Below are 21,898 nucleotides of genomic sequence, written 5' to 3'. Positions count from 1 at the left end.
GTAAATATATCCATCACCCTTTATTAGCGTCGATGCCTGGAGCCGGTCGCAGCACGAAGCTGACTGCATTGTTGTTGCGCGGGCAGATTGGAAGGGCTCCTGAAAAAAGGGACAATACATTGATATCACCACACTGTAGATGATCCATGAAGTGGTGTTGGTGAAGATCGCTTGGCGGTAAATAATCTCGCATAGAAACTACGCAATGTACCTATGTTTATTCGCGTCAGTAGATTTGTCTGATTGTGCTTAAGTATAGAGATAGGGAGTAGGGACCTCCCTTTCATTTCTACCCATAGATATGTTTACACCCAGACTTTTCCCAAACAGACTGGCGGCGCAAACCTAAATAAGTTTGGTTTGCGCCCGACTTTTGAAGAAAATAAGCAAGTACCTACTTAGATACTTATAGGTAGGTACCAACTAGTGTTGCCACTCGATAGTCAAGCGTTAACGTTAGTAAGGTTAGCGTTTCGATAGACTATCGATAGTTTGAGAAAAAACAATAGTATCAATGGCCGGTGCAGTATCGATACTCGTCATCACGGTTCGTTTTATCATCATCGTTGTTCTTTATCAATAGCACAGATTATACAATAAGTACTTCCAGTATCAATAGTATTGCTCCAAAATAGCTATCGATAGTATGGTCTTTTTTTATTGAAACTATAGGGTGCTCGGACGCGTACTTGCTTACACAGCATATGTGATCGTTCGACGGCGACCGGGCCCTTACTTCCTCAGTCACTCCTAGCGATCTGAATAAGAGACGCGCTGTTATTGAATACTGTAATGGGTTCCTATATAGTTGTTTTTGATATTTGCGGGGTTTTAAAGTTTGGGAACATTACATAACTTTTGTACTGTGTTGTGGACTGGAATAAACTAAAGTGTGTATTGGAACTATACCCTCTATTATTTAGCTCATACCTAGGACCCCAGACTTACACTACATAACTATGAATAGTTCGGCAGCCCTAGTACCGACCTGTCCTGGCCACGAGGACGGCGCTGAAGGCCAGCGCGGCGAGCGCGAGCGCAACGAGCGCCCAGCGCGCGACCTCCACACTGCCCAGCAGCTTGTGCGACTGCCTCAGTTCCGACTGGATATTCTCTGGGATTTCTGCACTCTGCAATTTATTTATTTAGTTTATTTTCGAGGGTCTCACAGCGAAATGTAGGGTAAAGTTAACATATGTTTTCATATATAAAACTATACGCTATTTACTTACAAGACTCCGCTCCGATTTAAAAGGTAACTATTTTTTAGTATGCAAAAGCTACTTTATCTAAGAAACTACTTTATCGAAATGATGGCATGATGTTATAATTGTTCTGAATTAAATTGTTCTACACCAGTTAATCGGTCAATGTCAATACCTACAATAATCGTTGTAATTCCTACTCGATTTAATGGCCGCTATTAAATTCCACTTAGATTGATGGTTTATATAATAAATATAAACACACGTAATTTCTATAATCTAAGCATACATCCAGCAAGGACTTTAGACCCATTACTTAAACCAGATTAAGTAATAAGTACCACAGACAAAATAAATATTAAAGTAAGTATATATCGATTAAGTACCTAAGCATATTAATGACTGAATCAGGTGTACTTTGCCGATCCCAGATTTACTAGAAGACCTTTTTTGTGATTGATGTAGGGCGTTGACATCGTGCCCATGAATAAAGGTTCAGTGGCGTAACGTAGATCATATTCGCCCGGGGCGGAATAAAAGTTTGCCGTCCTTTAGCGTATTAGTTCGGCGATGCTAGTATAAAATAAAATAGTGGGCGAACTAGGCCTCGGGCGAATTATTTGGCCGCCCTATGGTCATGCCGCATCTCCACAAGGTAGGTACGCCTCTGAAATGGGTGTCTTACTAAGTAATAGAACACCCCTTTCAGTGGTGCAATTAGATTAAACTATAAAGAACTAAAACAGCGATTAGTGTACACAGTTTTTAAGAAAAAAGTAGTTTGGCCCCAACAAGTGTTTAGTGCCCCAACAAGTGTTTAGTGCCCTAATTATTTGGAGATTCAACGTACGTCGACGCAGGTCAATGCCAAAACCTGCAAAAAACAACGGAACGCCACGAGCTGCGTCAAAGCCAATGGGACTGTCAAATTTTGTATCCTTAGCTTAGTCTTTTAAGTTATCAATTCCGGGAATATCATTCATCTGTCAAAAAACCACTAGAAGACCGAAGCGAACACGGCGCGAAGTGGCGGAGAAAAAGTAAGAAAGAAAGAAAAACTTTATTCGGCAACAATTACATTGTTAGGCATATGTACTTAGTTTGATTTTAATACTAACATCGTGCCGAAATGGATCCCAGCTCAGCTGTATGTTATGACTAAGAGCCATAAAGCTGATTTTCCCAGAACATAAAACAAATTAGAAAATGGACCTTGGGTTTCAACGCTCCACGGCTACTGTCTTGCGATTGTGTTCAAGGACGCAGTTCTCGTGCCAGCAAGTTGTAAGCAAACAACTCACCTCTTCAATCCACAATAGCGGGAACAAGCCAGTGCGCACTTTCTCCAGCTGTGGGACATTCATCTGTCGAAGTTCCACGTTGAATTGCAACCTTTGTACACCTTTCAAAACTACGCCTGTAACCTAGAACAAATTTAATTTATAGCGGAGCTGGGCTAGCTGGGCTTCGACGCTTATAGGCAGGGAAGAAATCGGGAAAATGACCGCGATATTTCCATATGTTGGGCCATGACGAGCCAACATTTTGGAAATATCGTGGAATATAATAAAGTTATCACTTTTTCAACGACTATATTAAATGGTACTTATTTTTAAAGACCCTGCTCTACGACTGTATCTCTATCGGAGCTAACTGAACTTTTGAGGAACACTATGATCTATTCTGTAAGGGAACACCACCATTCTGTCACATTAGTGTCACTACACTAGTACCTAAGATTTTTTTTTGTGAGCTAATCTGACAAAAGATATTTTTTTAGTCACACTATCATATTTGGACAGCATGGATGGATAATATGTATACATACAAGTCGTTTCGAGAACTTCAAGTTGAGGATAGAGGAGTGGCGAATTCTCAATAGACAAAAGCATAGCTATATAAAACTCTTGCGTTACTGTGTGACTGATTGACAGACACAGCTGAAACTACTGAGCGTAGAAAGTTGAAATTCGGTGTGTAGATTCCTTGGACAGTGTACGGGAGCCCTAAGTAGGGATTTCCTGAAATTCTAACGGTAAACGGATTTTTACTCATATACGAAGTTGTGGGCAAAAGCTAATATAAGTTAACAATACTTTTTACATCATGAAAATACTTACGGGTTCAAGATAAATGAACGTATTATGTTTCTCTTTGTCCGGGTTGATGCCAGAGCCGAAGTACTCGAGCAGTTCTTCCGAGGCCAGGTAGAAGTGGGGCAGTGAGATGATGGCTGGTGCCTTCTGACACGGCATCAGGTTCAGCAGGCCCATGATCAGGCAGCCGTCGTGGTTGGCGCTCCAGTTCCTAATTAAGTATATACAATACAATATATCTTTATTGCCCATAAAAACAGTACTAATCCAATATAATACAATAGTGTATACATATGAACCAATGGCTTATTGCTAAGCAATCTCTTCATATTAGCGTGCTAATTTGTCTTCCCACATTTATCGTTTCAGATATTTTTTTCGTATAAGAAAACAGGTCATTAATTCGCATAAAAACTCCTGACAAATTCATAGTCTGGTGTACTTTCTAGGTTTCAAAAGGAAAATCGTAATAAATATGAACAAGAAATTAAAATGATCCCAATTTATTAGTTCTAGTTCTCCACCTTGATCACGATTGTACAAAGTCTATACAATACTATAATTTCTGATGAAACTCGACCTTATTTGCTTTTAATGGAAATTAAACTGAAGTTTCAAATAAGAAGGCGTTAATTTCAATTGTATCCAAACCCCATCTCGACTCAAAAGCTATTCAGTTTACCCTAAAAGTTAAGTTATTTTATGTATTTACCAATTTGATTATCGTATTATTTCAAACGTTAATCCAAGCAAACGTTATCGAGGGGTTAATGTTTGTAGGGATTCGAATAAAGATTTCTCTGAATTCTGTTCATTCAGTTTCTTGTAATTGTGATAACCGTGGATATTATCATAGATTAAATTATATAATTTATGAAGTGCCTAGTTGGTTATATAATTTCAGTACTTTTTCTTAAAAAAAAAAAACTAAGCTATGTAATATATTTTTCAAAATTTTAGTTGTATAATGAGACTCAAAATAAACTAACATAAAAAGTTGCTGTCCGAACAATTTAGTGCTTCACGTGAAGCACAAAATTGTTCACGGTTACATAAAAACTAAAATTTTGAAAAATCTATTTTTCTTTGTATCTTTATATCTTGTTGAAAGTTTTAAAATGTATATGTGTTGGTTTTGGCTCATTTACTCTTTTTTCTCCTTTGAGATTATTTAGGTATATATATGGAAACCTAGGATATGTACCTACATGGAAACCTGTTATTGGCCTTACTTTTAGTTATATATAACAGAAGTACCTATAGAATTGTACCGCTGTTGGTTTTCTAAATAAAAAAATAAATTTTGATAGGTGATTCCGTTGATTCCGACAAGCTGCAGGCGTCTACAGGCTGTGATCACTTACCATTAGGTAGGCCATGCCTACTGCCTGCTTGTAATTATATATAAGTATAAATAATTATAAATAAAAAACAAAACCATCTGCATTTGATCATCTATCCGGCGTTATCCCTTATCATCATCTCTACATTGCGACCTAAATTGATCTGCATCACAAATTCGTACAATCGATTTAATAAGAGTTTAGTAAGAATGCGATTCAATTTAGATACCTAAATTGTACTGAGTTGCATTGGAATCGTTCCCTAAAAGTTGATGGTAGGCCTGCCAGTTAATTGTGCGAATTTGCGATGCAGTCCAGTTTAGGTCGTAAAATGGATCGCGTTAAGAGATGATGGTAAGCCCCCAGCCCAGACAGAAATTACAATAAGAAGTAATACGTACTTCTTGCAAAAGCATCTGTTATTAGGGTTGGCACTCTTCGCAGCAAGAGTGGACTCGGAGAACTCATAGTAGTAGGCGGGCATGTTGAAGATGCTGGTCTTCTCCACCAGGCTTATGTAGATTGATCTGGAACAAGAAATGCATTGTAATTGCAGCTGTTTCTGCGGTGTTCATTAATAGGTTCGACGTTCGACATTAGGGGCTTCAAATGGTGCATCGCTTTCTCAATAAGTAACGTGTAACTATAGGGTTGTTGGTGTCCATGCGTGTTTTCTTTCCATCTGGCAACCGCATGAGTATATCACAACGCCATTAAAAAAGTTAGTTACGGAAATAACTGCCTTAGGTATAAAGTACCTATACCTAAATTTTTTGCGATATAAATCTAACTAATTACCTATAGGTATGTATATGACAACCTTGCAGCCCGAACTACATTCTAAGATTTTAATACAAAAACGTAAAACCTCCCTGAAAACACGCATCAGCTGTTCAAGCGGAAAAAAAAACAAAATTCTGGTATTTTTAATCAAAGCAGATTGCAACACTAAACGCGTAATATTGTGTTTCAATTTTCCATACAGTGAATCAGAACTGGCAGTGCTTTTAGAATTTCCAGAGTATAATCTAACAGGCTTTGAGAGCTACGCGTCGATGAATCGGTTGCTAGTTAGTTGCTGTTTGTCCTGTGTGTTTGTCCAACATATTGGTGTATATATTAGTCTACTTTGTATCACATAGCGATAATGCGACTCAAAAGACTAATCAAATGCAAGCTGGGCTCGCATGTAAAGGGTTCCAATAGTTCATTAGTAAATTGTAAGTTTAGGTTTATCAATGTGTGGTCCACTGAAGGCGAAACAAAGTCATTGTTTTATGAGTAATTTAGGTACGTGTTCTGATTTTTTCTTGTATTCTCATAGGTGAAGGTAGACGTAGGTACACTATAGTAAACTTAATCAAAAGTAGTATAACCAATCATATTTTTTAATTCTATTTTTAATTTAAGTTCTAGTGTTTTACGCTTAGTAATATATCCAGCAAACCTATCTAATAGTTGGATTTCAGACTTTTTGGGAGGAAACTGGAAAATTACTGGGCGTAAACCCATCTATGGATACATGTATGATGCTAGATGAATAGTGATCCTTGCGCTTTAGGTTGGAGACTGAAGCTAAAGGCTAAGGCTAAATCTGAGTGTGGTGTCTTCTCACGTCTACTGAACCCTAAAAAACTTAGCCTACCTGCAAATATCAGGTTGGAAGGTGTAAAGCCTTTGGGGTACATTTTTCTCATCAATCGGGGGGAAGATGGACCCGTCAGAGCCGTTCAGCCGTCCGCAGTAGGGGTCGTTGCCCCACGCGCTCATCCTGGTCTTGTCCTTGAACGCCACTATGTGACCTAACTCCTTGATGTCTTCCGTCCCTCGGACCATGTCGTAGGGACCTGATGCTGTGCGGTTTAGCTGAAATAAAATTTCAAATATTACAAATGTGAAAGTGAGTTTGTTTCTATATTAACCTAGGTAATTACCACAATTAACACTTTATATCCTTACATATTATAAAAAGAAGTCTCCATGCATTGCGTTTGTCAACCGGACGTCTGTCTGTAACTACCGGACGGATTTTTGTACGGTTTTCAACAATAGATATTGTGATTCCTGAGCAAGGTTGGGACGGTCCCACTGATATTATATATGCGTAAGTCTGTGAGGATGTATGATTGTGTGTATGTTTGTTACTCTTTCATGCAAAATGTACTGGACTGATTGTTATGAAATTTGGTACACGGGTAGAATATAACCTGGAATAATACACAAGGTACTTTTATTCCGAAATTGCCACGGGAGCGAAACCCCGGCGCATCTAGTTAATAAAAAAATTAAGTCAAAATGCCTATTAAAAGCTTGAGTAAATTAAATTAATCATGTTTCAAAAAAATAAATTGCTTTGAAACATCTGGCAATATTTATTTTTTATAAACTCGCTCATAATTCCTCTCCTTAACATCGCTTAATGCCCGACAGGGCTCGTATTGTTGTTTATGAACAGTGTACATTGTAGCTAGCCTAGAAAACTGTAGTACCTGCAATATGAATTGTAATAAAACTTCGAATTGAATATTACTTTATTATCTTACATTACAGAATTAATTTCTGTGTTTATTACCTACTTACCTCTTGGTCCATACATACAGATAAATTATACTAGTAAAACTCGGCGTTAACCGATCTAATTAAGAAGGAATTATTTTGAAATTTCATATACATATAGTTAGGAATACGCTCCATCTCACATTACTAACCCTTCATTATAAGACATTCAATTCTGGAGATATTATTGCGAATACAATTAGGATGTTAATTTAATTATTCTACAGAATGTAATGAGTCATTAGAATGTAATTAATTATGTAGGTACCAGCTGTAAATCAGCGCTGTAACTTCCAGTCATGGCACAAAACTGAGCGGGGATCCTTTTCGGCATAGACTTTAGTTTGTAAACAAATGTATAAACTGTAAGTTTCTTTTGCCAAATAAAGGATTTCTTTCCTTCTTATAGTTTTGTTAGGGATACGATCCATAGAGGAATATAAAATAATTTATATCTAGTTGGGCCTTGGCGCGTTTTTTTTCTTGTTGATCTACTTTTGGCACTCGTTGGAATAAGTTATCTCAAAACCCGTCTATTTTGCGTCATTGTGGTATCAGTCATCTCATCTAAACAGATCATAAAGACAGCTTTTATTTAATTTGTAATGTAACTATATGTCATATTGCAAACACTTACAGAGCATTATAAATGTTGTTATATCTGTGGTCCTATGTCTAATCTTGCAACTCCATTTTAAAGTAGGTATGTATCTAGATATATTCAACCGATTGAGCTGAAATTTTGTACACGCGTTTAGTTTGTATGACAATGAATTATAATGATAGACATGACCAGATGGTGCACTCAGGAACTGCTCCAGAGAACAAAAAACAGGAGAATGAGAGATACTACATTGTAGATATTCTATTTACAAGTTAGAGAAGTTAGAACTTACATGAGAAAACATAGAGAAGTAGATACCATGTTCCTCTTCAGCCACTCTCATGGTGGGAGGCAGGTCGGACTTGATTTGAGCACAAATTAAACCTGAAATAAAATAAACATATCAATAAAATTATTGTTGAATATATTAGCATTTATTCATACGCCAGCAAAAAAATTGAAACGTGTAACACACTTGATTTAATGTTTTAGGGTTCTTAACTCAAAAGGTTAAAACGGAACCCTTATAGGATCACTTTGTTCCCCGTCTGTCAATGCCCTTTTTCTCAGGAATGGGTACACGTATAAAATATGCGTATAACTAGGTAATTACTTTTACAAAAGCTTAAGTACTTACTTATAATAAGTTCTTTACAAAATATTGAATTTATGTTTGTCTGGTTTTGTGTGTCGTTAGTGTCTAATTACTATGCTTTGGGAAGGTAATTTTAAATAAAGTACGTAGGGTAAATTGAGGTAAATATGTGGAGATAAATTAAATAGTATATAATTAAGATGACATAATTTTCAAAGGTAGTTTAATTTGTATGATTTATATGAGGTAGATAATTACATTTTCCTATGCAAGATTTCTAGATTATCATTATAATCAGGTCTACCTCTGCTTAAGGTAACCTAAGGATTTAGCCAGACTACCAGCCATGTGGTTAAACAATATGGAGAGATTCCGAAAGAAATGATCGACTCCAAAAAGTTCCATCAGGCATATCAGGTGCCTGACCTCAAATAGATCTGAAAGATTCATAGCGAATAATTCCAACCTTGCTTGTGATCATCTGAACTTCTAAGTCTGAACTGGATCGCATTAAGAGATGATGGCAGTTCTGCCGTCTATTTTAAAAGTAAATTAAAATTGACAGTGATTGACACAGTGCGGCCGCAGCGATCGAAGCGCTCCGAGAACTATTAATTACTCAGTTATACTCAGTTTCAGTTAGTTCAACAAATACTTTGGTTGTTTTCATCCCATATCGATATAGGTAAGTTACTTCGCCCCGGGGCTTCGCTCCAGTGGGAATTTCGAAATAACAGGTATACCCTATCTGTTATTCCAGGTGATAATCTACCCGTGTACCAAATTTCATAACAATCCGTCCAGTAGATGTTGCATGAAATAGTAATTAAGTAACGTAGTAACATGCGAAAGTTTGTGAGGATGTATGTGTGTGTGTGACACACATACATCCTCACAAACTTTCGCACTTATAATATTGGTAGGACAAGATGGAAACATGGAAGTAACTTTTAACATCCTTGTTTTTACCAACAGAATCTTGTACCAAGAATGTAATTTTCTAAAATATTATATACATCTTGTTGTTCGTGAATTTCCATGTGAATAATGATTAGCACGCACAAGACTTGTCAAAAGATGTAAATCAACCTTATAAACTTATTATATTTGGCATTCAAAAAACAAGTGAAGGTACATTACGAACAAAAGATTCGATTGCTTGTGTGTAATACCGACAACATTATATCCAAAGAAGGTACAGTCAGGTAAGTTAAAAGGTCAAAAATAAAATAATGTTTTTTACGCTGTGACTATAAATATACATAAATATATTAGGACAAATCATACAGATTGAGCTAGCCTCAAAGTAAGTTCGAGACTTGTGTTATGGGATACTGACTCAACGATGAGACTGATGAGAGAGAATGGCTAAAGAACCTAAGTTACACAGGTTTTACAAGCCGATGAGCTTGTAGTGACCGATCGCCATCATGTGATATAGATACTGTAAAAGAATATAATACAGGGTGATATGAAATACCTATGATATGACTTCATAGGTATTTCATAAGGCCATTAGATAGGGTACCACGGGTAGAACATTGGTGCGAAGTTAATAATAACATTTCTAAAAAGAAATCGTCACCCGCATCTACTCGTATGAAGTTCGTATGGTAGTATGAAAGAAAGAAAGAAAGAAAGAAAGAAAGAAAGAAAGAAAGAAAGAAAGAAAGAAAGAAAGAAAGAAAGAAAGAAAGAAAGAAAGAAAGAAAGAAAGAAAGAAAGAAAGAAAGAAAGAAAGAAAGAAAGAAAACATTTATTTGCCAAAAACATGAGTACAAATAGTCAAAATGAATTAGACCTACACGTTTTACCGAATATAGGTATGCAAATATAATTAAATAAAGAGGAGCATGCTATCCACTACAAATCCAAAACAAAAAAAGAATTATAATGTACTTATACTAGCCCTAAATTCTATCCGAGTCTATCATTAAAGAAATCATTTAAAGTATAATAACATTTATCAGTTAATAAAGACTTGAGGTGCTTTTTAAATAGATTTAAATTTAAGCTTTTATATTGATTTGGAATTTTGTTGTAAATTTTCGGTGCCATACATACTATGCTATTACCGAGTAAAGCAGTTTTTGATGGGTGCATGCATAATCGATAGACATCTCGATGATGTGTGTATGAACAAATGAAGCAACCTTTTTATACTTGAAACTTTTTTAAAATAAATAAATAAATATATTACGACAAATCACACAGATTGAGCTAGCGCCAAAGTAAGTTCGAGACTTGTGTTACGGGATATGAGATGTGTTATGAGATGTGTAACAAATAGATATATAGATAAACATCCAAGACCCGGGCCAATCAGAAAAAGCCAATCATTTTCCATTATGACCCGAGCGGGGATCGCACCCGGGACCTCTCGGATCAGGGGCAAGCACTTCACCACCGAGGTCGTCATTTAACATCTACCAAAGTTACCGTAACTTAGCACCACGTACGTACTTTTATAAGTATTTTTAAATCTTGTCTAATACAGCTACATAATCTCAAAGAACTCTTGTAAAGAAGTGTTTAAAACCCTTACCCAGTGCGGTCTGGTTTCCGACGCAATTGAGGAAGATACCGTCGAACAGGAGGTCGCGGACCTTCACCGTCATGAAGGCGTCGGTCAGACCGGAGAACAGCTCCTCGAAGCCTTTATTCAGGGTCGGGATCAGGGAGGGCATCATATCGTTCACCGTCAGCATGGCAGCCTTAAAAAATAACAGGATTGTTTCTTAATTTCGGAGCTGTTCCTTTCTTTTTCTTTGAATCTTATTTAATGATTTTAGTTAAGCGTATAAATACGTTTATCTATATTTATATCAATACTTAGAGAATAAAGAGGACAGTTTTGTATTTTTGTTTGTATAATAAACTCAAAAACTACCGGGTCAATTTTGATGAAATTTGCCACAGAGATAGGCGAAACCTTCAGGAGTGACATTTTATTATGGTTTTACCCAAGCGAAGCCGGGGCGAGACCACCTGGCCAAGGGTCCAGGTCGAACAAAAAGTCTTGTCAGATGCTTTTACGCGACTTGAATAAAATCTGAAAAAAGCATTAGCTAGCAGTAACACACTCGATAAGGAAGAAAGATAAGAACTGACCATGTAAGAGAAGTTGATGACAGTCAACTCGTCGTCCTCTCTCAGAGACCCTGAAGCTTCAGGGTCGAAGTAGAAGGTCTTCTTTAACATGTACTTGATTGTGTCATTCTCCCCGTAGCCCAAAATTATCTTCTCTCGATATTCCCTGGTAAAAAACGAGTAATGTTGGAATGTTACAGTTCTTGCGTTCGTTCGTTCATTCGTTCGTTAGTTCGTCCGTTTGTCCGTCCGTCCATCTGTTCGTTCGTTCGTGCGCTCGTTTGTTTGTTTGTTACCTCTTCACAGTATATCTTTTTGAAAATTTACATACATGTGGTTTGGAGTATGCAGAAGGATATATCCTTCAGAATGATGAAGGTAACCTATAGGTTACCTTTCATCCCGGAAAAATAACTGTTCCCGTGGTATATTTATGCGGGCGAAGCCGGGCAAAAGCTAGCCATACATACTTGTAGACATAAGGGCCCACTTCCACGAGTCTGGGCCGGCGCCCCTGGTTGATCTCCTCGACGTTGGTCACGTTAAACAAGTGTATCTTGAACTGCAGCGGCATCGGCAGCACTCGCCACTTGTCGAACATCAACGACGAGTTCTCTATTTGTACACTCTGTAACAATTACAACAATTATTTACTTACATGGTTTTTTTATACTATCAATTTTAGAAGGATAACTTGTGTGATACTTAAACAAAACTAACGACCAGTGCTGGCTTCGCTCGAGTAAAGCAATAAAAAATATTACGTAAACCAGGAATGAATAAAATAAATGAATGAATAACTCAGGAATCACATTATTTATTGGTGGAAACTGTACAAAAATCCATCCCGTAGTTTTTGAGTGGTCAGTGGTCGTTCTGAAATGCTAGTACTTTGTAGATTTGGTAAATATCATTTAATTTTGAATATAACGTGAAAAGTGCCTATGAAGGCCTAATTTCTGAATAAATTATTTGATTTTGATTTCATCGCGTATAGATAGACTCGCGTCTGTCTGTACAGGAGACATAATTTGATAATAATTTAATGATATAGTTCGATAATAATTCCCAATATCAAGAAGATAATTATGCTTAATTTCCACTACATGTATAGATATCGTCTTGTACCACAATTTCTATTAAATATTCATCACTTCGCAGTAAATTGTGATCACATAACGCTGTCAAAGCGCTAGAACACAAGCACTGAATTATTAATAATGTTTTAAACTAGCTATTGCCTGCAGCTTCGCCTGCTTTCGTTATCGCTCATAACTTATCTATTATTAGAGATCTCGGGATATAGATATATATATAGATATCTCAGGTTCTAAGCAACATATCGCGATCCACATTTTAATTTAGACCTTCCGTTATACAACTGAAAAACCGCATTAAATTCCATCCAGCAGTTTTTGCGTCATGCATTTAAAATACACGCAGCGCCGTCTAGTATTTTTATTGCAAAGTTGTAAAACGTAGTATTGCTCTTGTCGCGACACTTTGTCAAATCAACGTCAAAGTTGACGGTGCAAGCCACCCTAAATAGCACAATTCATGAAACTGGTGGACGAAGTACGGACTTGCATTTTACTTCTCACCATCGAATCGATTCGAAGTGAGACGCAGCGAACCAATCACATTGCAGGTTGGTTGTCGTTGCGTCACAATGGCGTGTCTCACTTTGAATGATGTATCAAATTTCTGATGAATAAAAGCAACATTTAATTATCGTGATTGGATTATTTTGCGTTTTATTTTTTACCCAGTCGAATAGCTTATTGGAGCTTGATCTATGTAGTAGATTTAATAAATATTAATAGTATCTATTTCTTTGACATAATGCTATAGCGTTGTAATAATAATAGGTAATACATAAGCCCGCATGTGCCTCATATTGTAGTTGACCCCCAGTCTGTTGATATTGACCCAATTCTCATTTTCCGTGTCTCAAAGACCCATGTATAGACCATTAGGTGTTCCGGCTATTTTTATTCTCTTATTAGCGTTAGTCCGCGACTTTACCCGCGTGAGTTTACCACAGAAACAGTTCTTTTTTCCGCGATGAAAGGTCTGTTAGCGGCCCGTCCTGGCTTCAGTCGGGTAAAAACATAATAATACTTTTCTTATCACATTAACTATTGTTAAAAACAGCATGAAAATCCGTGCAGTAGTTTTTGAGTTTATGGCGAACAGACAGACACAGATGCGACTTTCTTTACTTTTTTTCACTACTTACCTACATTCGCATTTAAAACATTAAATAGAAATACCATAATGACTTCTAAGGCATATTTACATTAATTAATTTGAATGAAAGAAATCGTATAAAAGTTGAAAAGTTGAAAATTAAATAAATATTATACATATAATATTATAATTTAATGTCATAAATGTATACGCAGTAAAGACAATAATATCCCACCGAACCGACAACTAATGAATAAAATATTAGTTTTTAACTTTAAATCTATGACAGTAACATAAGCATAAAATGTTTATTTTCATTTCATACTAAACTTACTATCATATAGTTAAAACTAAACAGTGAAACGGTGGTCCAGTAGGACGCCTACCTTTTATCAAAAGGTACGAAGTTCGAATTCTATTGACACATGAGTTTGTACATCAAAATGTGTACTCGTTATAGCAATTTTGAAGAAAAACTTCTTGTGAAATCCAGCACATGCCTGTACGCAATGCACACTGGGTTATTATTTATTTAGTTTATCAATATATACGTAACTACTTGCCACTAGTTGGAGGTAGATGGTCGTAAAAGTCATATCAAAAAATGGGATTACATATCAGCATTTTCCCATTTTATTCCCAAAGATAATCGATGTTTTACCTGGGTTGACGTAACTTATGTTAGATACCTTTAGGCAACATAAATCAAATCAGACACTAATATTAGTAATATGTACCTCGCGAATTAACAAATGTACCCCGCGAACACAATATTTTTTTTAGGAAATTGTGAATATTTCAAAAACGACTTAACCGATTTTGATGAACTTACAAATTCTATTGATAGTTTTAACACACCTTTTAAATCTCATCAAAACCAGGCCAACGGTTTGAAAGTTATCGCGTTACAAACATACACACAAAAAATGAATTTTTGCCCCAAGTTGACTTGTAGATCTCACTCGCTTTGCTCGCTCGGTCAATTATATGTTCATAAAAAATATTTCAGACAAAAGACAATATTGGGCATAATTGTGTTAAATTAATTGATTTACTTATATGAAATATCAGTATGCCTCCTAAAAATCTCCGCGTCCATCCTCTGACCTATGAACTGCAGGACTCTGTGGGAGCCTCTCATCCGCCGTAACATTGAGTCTGACTTTTTGCTAATAATGACATAGAATTCATCTAAGCCAACATCTGCAAACATGCCCGATGCACTGCAGAATCGAGGAAGCCACAACAAAGACCTCAACTTACTATTATGTTGAATCCTCAGAGCAATGTATGCTTCGACGTAAAGCTGCTTTATGGACCAGCTTTACGTGTGTAAAAGCTTTGACAATATGCTCTAAACAGGATTAGCTTTACTTGTACACGAGCGAGTGAATCTGTGGGTCAGCGTATTACCTCGCACCGACAATGCTCTACGTTCTCTTTCAATGTCCAATTCATGTCTTAAACCATCAGTGACAATATTTCTCTTCATAGTCGTATTCCTCATGGCTGAGGTATACGACTATGAAAAGCTGTTATGACCACCACGGTCATTACGTGGAGTTAAACACACACAACAACTTTCTTGGCATTAGTAATGGAGTGGTTTGCCATTGCCTTCTCCATTTCACACACAAGTTAATAATAATCAACTAGTGTGCAGGTTTCCTCACGATGTTTTCCTTCACCGGAAGTGGTGGTCGATGAAAACTGCTATACATGAGTCAGATTGGTATACAAACTCATGTGGCACGAGTAGGATTCAAACCTGGGACCTATCGATCCACAGGCGGGCGTTTTAACCATTACACGACCACCGCTTCAGTGACAATAATGTCAAGCACTAAAATTGTGCAGGACACTTTAAACGTAATCCATTGTGCCCTGCATGAACCTCTATGACGCGGTAATAGCCGCCTGTTTGCAATGAATTTGGATAGGTAGGTCGATGTGCTGTTGCATGTACATGCAATATGACGCTGCAAAGGTACTAAGAGAAAGTGTTAGAATCGATATTGTTTCAATTATGAGCTAACATGATAGGGCCCAGTCACGATACTAAAAGCCTGCAAAGAAACAACATAAAAAATTATGAACCATAAAAAATAATACCTACCTCGCTCGTATAACCCAGCCTCAGAAACTGGTTTATGCAAAGAAGCAGTCAATTAGGCCATTACTTAGTTATGATCTTAACTTTATAGATGACGATATAAAGACGCAATCTAAGGAAGAATGTAATGTTAGCGCTCAACTAGGTACGTATTGTTCTCACGTAACTTCTTCCTGCGCTGTACTAAACTATGGAATAAACTTCCTTCAGCGGTGTTCCCTAATCATCAATCAATCAATACATATAATAAAACTGAAGAAAGGCCAAATTTGTACATTGGATTTTTGTTAATTCTTTAGTTACTGATATAGATGACGAAAATATAGTTTTGGAATTTTTTGTCTGTCTGTAGGATAATTAAAAAACTAAATTAAAATTGAAGAAGGGCCAGTACATTTTTTATAACACAAAAAATACTTCGGAATCCTGGGTTAACATCTTATAGACATTTCATCCCGGAAAATGAGGAGGGTCCTGTGGGAAAATTAAAATAATAATCTACAGAGCCGATTTACTTTAAAATTTTGTAGAAAGGAGTAAACAATTTTTTTTATTGATGAAAGTCGGATATCAGATATAGTTAGAAGGTATCAATTTTCAATTTAATTTTGTTATACTTTAGTTTTGAACATAAAGATAATAGATGGCGCCACCAAGACTTTTAAAACGCGCTATGGTTTCGCTCAGACTAAATCTATATCCATATATATAAATAAATCGATATATATCTATTCTATATATTATAGAAGCGAAAAACACTCACTCACTCACTCACATACTCATGTATCACGATATCTCGAAAACTACTGAGCCCATGAAGATGAAATTTGGCAGGAAGGTAGATTGTGACTAGGAAACGACCGCTAAGAAAGGATATTTCGAAATTACATTCTTAAAGGGGTAATATAGGGGTTGCCAGTTTGTATGAAACTTCGTAATTTTTGAAGTGAGACACATGAAATATAAGTACAGTACCTTTTAAGTACTGAAATTCACGCGTGCGAAGACGCGGGCAATAGCTAGTACTAGAAAAAAAAGCTTGAGCCGATCTTACTCAACGCAACATTTTGAGTTTTTTGCCAAGACATGTTAGCGTTGTTACACAAATGTTAAAGCCGGTTTTTCCACAACTTTTTTTTATCCAATGGTCTTTTTGTGAAGTACTTCTTAGTTCTATAGTTAAAAATGACCTTATAGATACGTGTTTTGAACATGGTACAAATAAATATAATATTCTTTGCAGTAGCAACGAACCTGTTAAATTTTTTAAAGGACATAGGGACAGGAGCGAGATATGAAAAATATTGGCGGTGGTAATGTCTGAGGTTACCGTGCGAATCGAAGCCGAAAAGGTAACCAGCTCAGCTATTTGGTATTTGCAATGAAGAAAAATATTTCTATAAAACATGGTAAGCCCTTCTGATACGATAGATTTAGGACACTGTTTAAATCACTTTCTTTAGACATTTCTTCTCAGCAGTAGTCTTTCCGTTAGCTTGTAGCTTAGGTTAACATTCCTATTTCCTAACTAATATTATAAACGCGAAAGTAAGTTTGTTACCTCTTCACGCTTTATCTACTCAAGCAATATTATTGAAATTTTGCATACATGTAGTTTGAAGTATGGAGAAAGACATAGGGCATCTTTAATCCCGGATAAATATCTGTTCCCGTGGGAAATTAACGCGGGCGAAAAGCTAGTTCAGGATATGACGTAAAATGGTGCCTGTGATGTTCTAATTTCAGGATAAATAATTTAATTGACTAAGTATTAAAAAAAAATAACACCAAGTTTTTCAGATCGATTGACCTTACAGTTCGATATGAAGAAGGGTGACCGCAATATAATGTCGTCGTGCTCCACATGCCGTCCATCAGACGATCGTCAAGTAATACGCGTTTAATCAGACTTTATGGAACAGCTATAAAACGGCTCATTACGCCATTCTCGTAAAAGTCTGTAAGGAATGACGAAAATGAGAAAAACATTTTCATTTGTATTTGTATAATTGAAATTACAATGCATGTTTCAGAGATTTTGTATCCTTAACTACTCAAATCAAAGAAATAAACGCCAGTGCATATTACTTCCGTGCGTGTGGTTCCGCCCTATGATAGTAAAACTCTTTTCCTGTCGATGTCGTACAAGGCGACTAAGAGATAACAAATCTTGTCAGTCTATACCCAGGCAACAATAAGATTATCATTCAATGAATTCACTCAAAAAGCACGTCAGACAGGCGGCCAGTCCTAAAATCACTCAATTTTCAAAGGGTTTTGAGGAGTCACAGCCAAAAATGTAACCAGAAACACCTGCCTGTAGATACCCTGCTAGGGCTACGGTTTTCACCTGGTTTTTACGGGGGACTACTACTATTATGATCTCTGCTACAACACTCCTTACAAATCTCGTTCACTTCTTCTGCACAAACTACTGTAATTTTATATTAATTCCAAAAGTTTTGAAGATGAATCAAAAAACATGTACCTACTGAAAATACACAAACGACAACAAATTGTCTCTTATTTTTCTCCCGCTCTTTCAAATTCTATTTATAAATTTGAGTAACTTTTCTTTGCGGCCAGTTATAACATAAATATAACAACATTACTCCCAAGCCGTATCAACAATCAACAAAAAAGTAAAACATTCCGCTTCCGGCCCTTTGACCCCGAAACAATATTTACACAGAGAGTTGAATATTTTGCTATTTCTGTTTCAAATAGGTGCAGACTGACGGCGGGTTTCCCGAATTTCCCACTGATTTAAAAAAAATGCAATCAAGTGAAACTACCTACATATTTATCGAACAAATCGCAACGTATCATGGAAAAATACGACATGATAATTGATGTAATTATGAATATATTTACAAGTTCTATTGATTTGTTTTTAGGGTTCCAAAGTAAACCAGGAACCCTTATGGTCTGTTCATGATGCTTACAGTTGATTAAACCCTTATAGTTGGTTAAACCGACGGACCGATTTCGGTAAGTTTTATCAAAATCGGCGCAGTCGTTTTTGAGTTTATTCATTACAAACAAAAATACAAATCTTTTCCCTTTATAATATTTTGATTGCAACTATCGATAGTCAAGCTATCGACATTTTGGCAACGCAAATTATGTACCTTCAATTTGTATTCGTTAGCTACAAATAAAGATTTATCTATAAATTTTCAAGTAGCAAAAGCCGCGGCTAAGCGCTTGTATAATTTATTTTGCTAGAACGTGGGATTTTCGCGGCATTGTTTGCAAATAAATGTCTTCAAAGAGTTGCTAATGATGTTTTCCAATTATTATTTGAATGGCTGACAGATTCTGTGTTGTATTGTTAACGGTTGACACTGCAGCGAATGATTAACACTTTTTTATATATTTACGTGATATGTTAATTTATTCTTATGAATAATATGTTTACGTATGGTTTTATTTCATTTGAATATTGGGCCTAAAATTTGCCATTGGATAGTGCATTATGAAAATGTATTTATTTATTTTATCTCGAGCTCTTACGTGCTCCGGAACACAAGCCGTTGTTGCCGGCTGTATCTGCAGTGTTCCGGAATGGCACCGCGTGTTGGGTCATGGCCCATATTCCTTTTCTTTAGATAAGGAGGCCCATTGACCCAGCAGTCTGCTATAAGATGAATACATTTTTAGTCACCCATCTTGTGACCGGATATTGCGGTTAAAGCGCACTTTAGTTAGGTATTTTTTCAGTGGTAAATGTTCGTTAGGTAAAATAAATACTATGTAAACTACAGTCTTGTTTAAAACAAGTAATTTTACCATTTACCATAATGAAATTTGCACCTTAAATTGTTTGTTAGACCTTCAATTACTGTGCTTGTTTTGACATTAAAAAGGTCGCAATGACGATAACTTGACTGTTAAGCGGCCACGACGCATTTTAAAGGTTTTGTACTTAAATAGTAAAATGCAAATTAAAATATATTTATCTTTATGTCTCATACATATAAAGGGCAAAAATACAAACGTTATAATCTATTTTTCATTGAGTTGCGCGCACTGAATTTGGCGCCAAAGACATACACACGAAGTGATTTGTTTTGTTTTTGCGCGCAAGTGGCTTTCGCGCAAGTGTCTTGGTGCGCAAGTGACTTGGTCTTGTCTTTGTAATGTCTTTCGCGCAAGTGTTTTTCAATTCTCTCATTTCTTTTCATGAACTTTGCTGAATTTACGATTTATTTGTTCTACAGATAAACAATAAAAATAAAATTAATAAAAATAAAAAATAAAAGTAATAAAAATAAAAATAAAATGTAAAAGTGTGAAAAATAGTGAAAGTAAATACAAAGATGTTGCTTATTTCAAGTGGTTTCTTGTTTTCTTTCAGGTTCCGCATCCAAATCGGTTCACCCGTTGATGAGCTACGGTGCCACGTACACACACACAACAATTAAAACTATAACACCCTTAGTTTTTGCGTCGGGTGTTAAAAAAAATTTATTACGCTTCGCTAATTCGGTCAACTGAAAGGGGAAAAATCTAAGATTTTTATTATTAATTAATTAATTAAAATTGAGTATGTATAAATACATAATTTCTATTTATTTCAATTATATTAAGTGAAGTATCCCTCAAGACCACACATTCGATTTTTGTATGCTAATACCAAAGCGGCAGTTGTCAAGTAAAACCTTCAGAAGCTATGTTTCCGAGATTAACATCATACAGACATAATCATATTCAAATTTATTGAAAATTATGCTATGTTGAATACGTCAAAATAGTGAATATTTATCCTCTACCAATATCTCCATTAAAAGTTGCTTTACGAATTTTGATGAATTTTAACATATGGGAGATGTCCTAAAATATCATTATCAAATATCGGTTTATTCAAATCCGTGAATGGAGTTCAACTCCAAGTAAAGTTATTCACTTTCAAAGTTACAATGAAAAATTTTTTTTTCTTTACTCATAGGAGCGAGCCCAGAATCCGTTTCCCAACTTTTTTCCTCCATTCCACAAGGCATATTTATTTCCACAAAAAAAAATTATAAAAAAGGTAAAGGATGACTCAACATACATTTCATTTGAGACCTAAAATCATAGGGCAAATTGTAAGTATCTTATTATTTTAATTAAGTATGAAAACCACAGCTCACCTTCTGGATTTGCTTGCTAACTATCTTCGGGAAGCCCCATGCTGCCAGAACCACAGATATAATCAATGCGGCGAGTGACACACCAAAACATAGCTTAGAATGCTTTCCCAGCATGACAATTTATTACTACCACGACCCGCTCTCAAACTCACTAATTAAATAAAATTAAAGTTCACTACAAATATTTCACTAATAAATTAAGTCAAATTGAATAAATACACATTGAATGTTTTTTTCACTGTAATTTTTTATTATGGAATGAAAAAGACAAATATAACTGGCCTTAAATAAAAATTTCAAGCACGGCACATTCTTTAAAAAAAAAATTATTCTAAATTATAGATTTTTCGTGTTCATATATATTTTTTAATTTTTTTTTTTATGAATTTATGGCCATGTTCGCACAGAACGCGCGTCTCATAAGAAGACGTAAGAATGATTATGTCTTGTGTTTGCAGTTTTTCCTTGTGTTTTTTCCGATAGCTGATATAAATGGTAGTTTCTTTAACACAGTAGGTTTCAAACGGAGGTGCTATTATACTATTAGATCTTCATTTCTACGGCTCTGTCATGTCATAGCATTATGTGGAAGGTCATAGTTTTTAATGATGTATGAAATTATGCGGAAGTTTTTTTTTTTGTTACAATGTTGTTTTGTCAAAGTCCGTTCAGCTAATTTAATCCTGTAATTAGTGATGGCCAGTTATTTTTAAATTGCAATGAAAAAATTGCAAAACACTATTAAAAAGATAAAATAAAAATCTGTCACGAACATATTCTCGGTCGTTTGCTTTACTTTTATGTATTTTATCAACATTTTTGGAACTTGTATACCTTATGAAAATTCAATATCTATTACCAAAGGCTTTTTGAGTCCTAAAAATTGAGGTAGAGACAGATTAAAACAACATAAAAGCTCTTTTGATGTGTGATTGTTTCAACATTAGCCTGGGGCTAGTATTTTATACCAA

At 35.8% G+C, this 21,898-nt stretch overlaps 1 protein-coding gene across 3 annotated transcripts; it reads right to left on the bottom strand.

Moving 5' to 3' along the window:
• Position 1: 1 nt before the first annotated feature.
• On the bottom strand, positions 2 to 21,860 carry LOC128669651 (sensory neuron membrane protein 2). Of its 3 annotated transcripts, none has more exons than XR_008404675.1 (12): positions 20,928 to 21,446; positions 11,960 to 12,117; positions 11,511 to 11,655; positions 10,945 to 11,113; positions 8,097 to 8,188; positions 6,290 to 6,510; positions 5,046 to 5,171; positions 3,326 to 3,512; positions 2,507 to 2,629; positions 989 to 1,130; positions 698 to 758; positions 2 to 99 (listed from the first exon to the last, which is right to left on the bottom strand). XR_008404675.1 is itself a non-coding variant. In XM_053744617.1 (11 exons), exons 1-11 carry the CDS (start codon positions 21,039 to 21,041, stop codon positions 14 to 16), a joined length of 1,563 nt encoding a protein of 520 aa, XP_053600592.1. In that variant the 5' UTR covers positions 21,042 to 21,860; the 3' UTR covers positions 2 to 13. The 3 variants fall into 3 exon arrangements, 1 of the variants encoding a protein (XP_053600592.1); XR_008404674.2 differs by having other exon boundaries at positions 690 to 758; positions 20,928 to 21,445; XM_053744617.1 differs by lacking the exon at positions 698 to 758 and having other exon boundaries at positions 20,928 to 21,860.
• Positions 21,861 to 21,898: the final 38 nt, after the last annotated feature.

Source organism: Plodia interpunctella, chromosome 4 (genome assembly GCF_027563975.2).
Source record: "Plodia interpunctella isolate USDA-ARS_2022_Savannah chromosome 4, ilPloInte3.2, whole genome shotgun sequence".
NCBI lineage: Eukaryota > Metazoa > Arthropoda > Insecta > Lepidoptera > Pyralidae > Plodia > Plodia interpunctella.
Note: the sequence above shows the minus strand (reverse complement) of the source record. Positions and strands in the feature narration are given on the sequence as shown.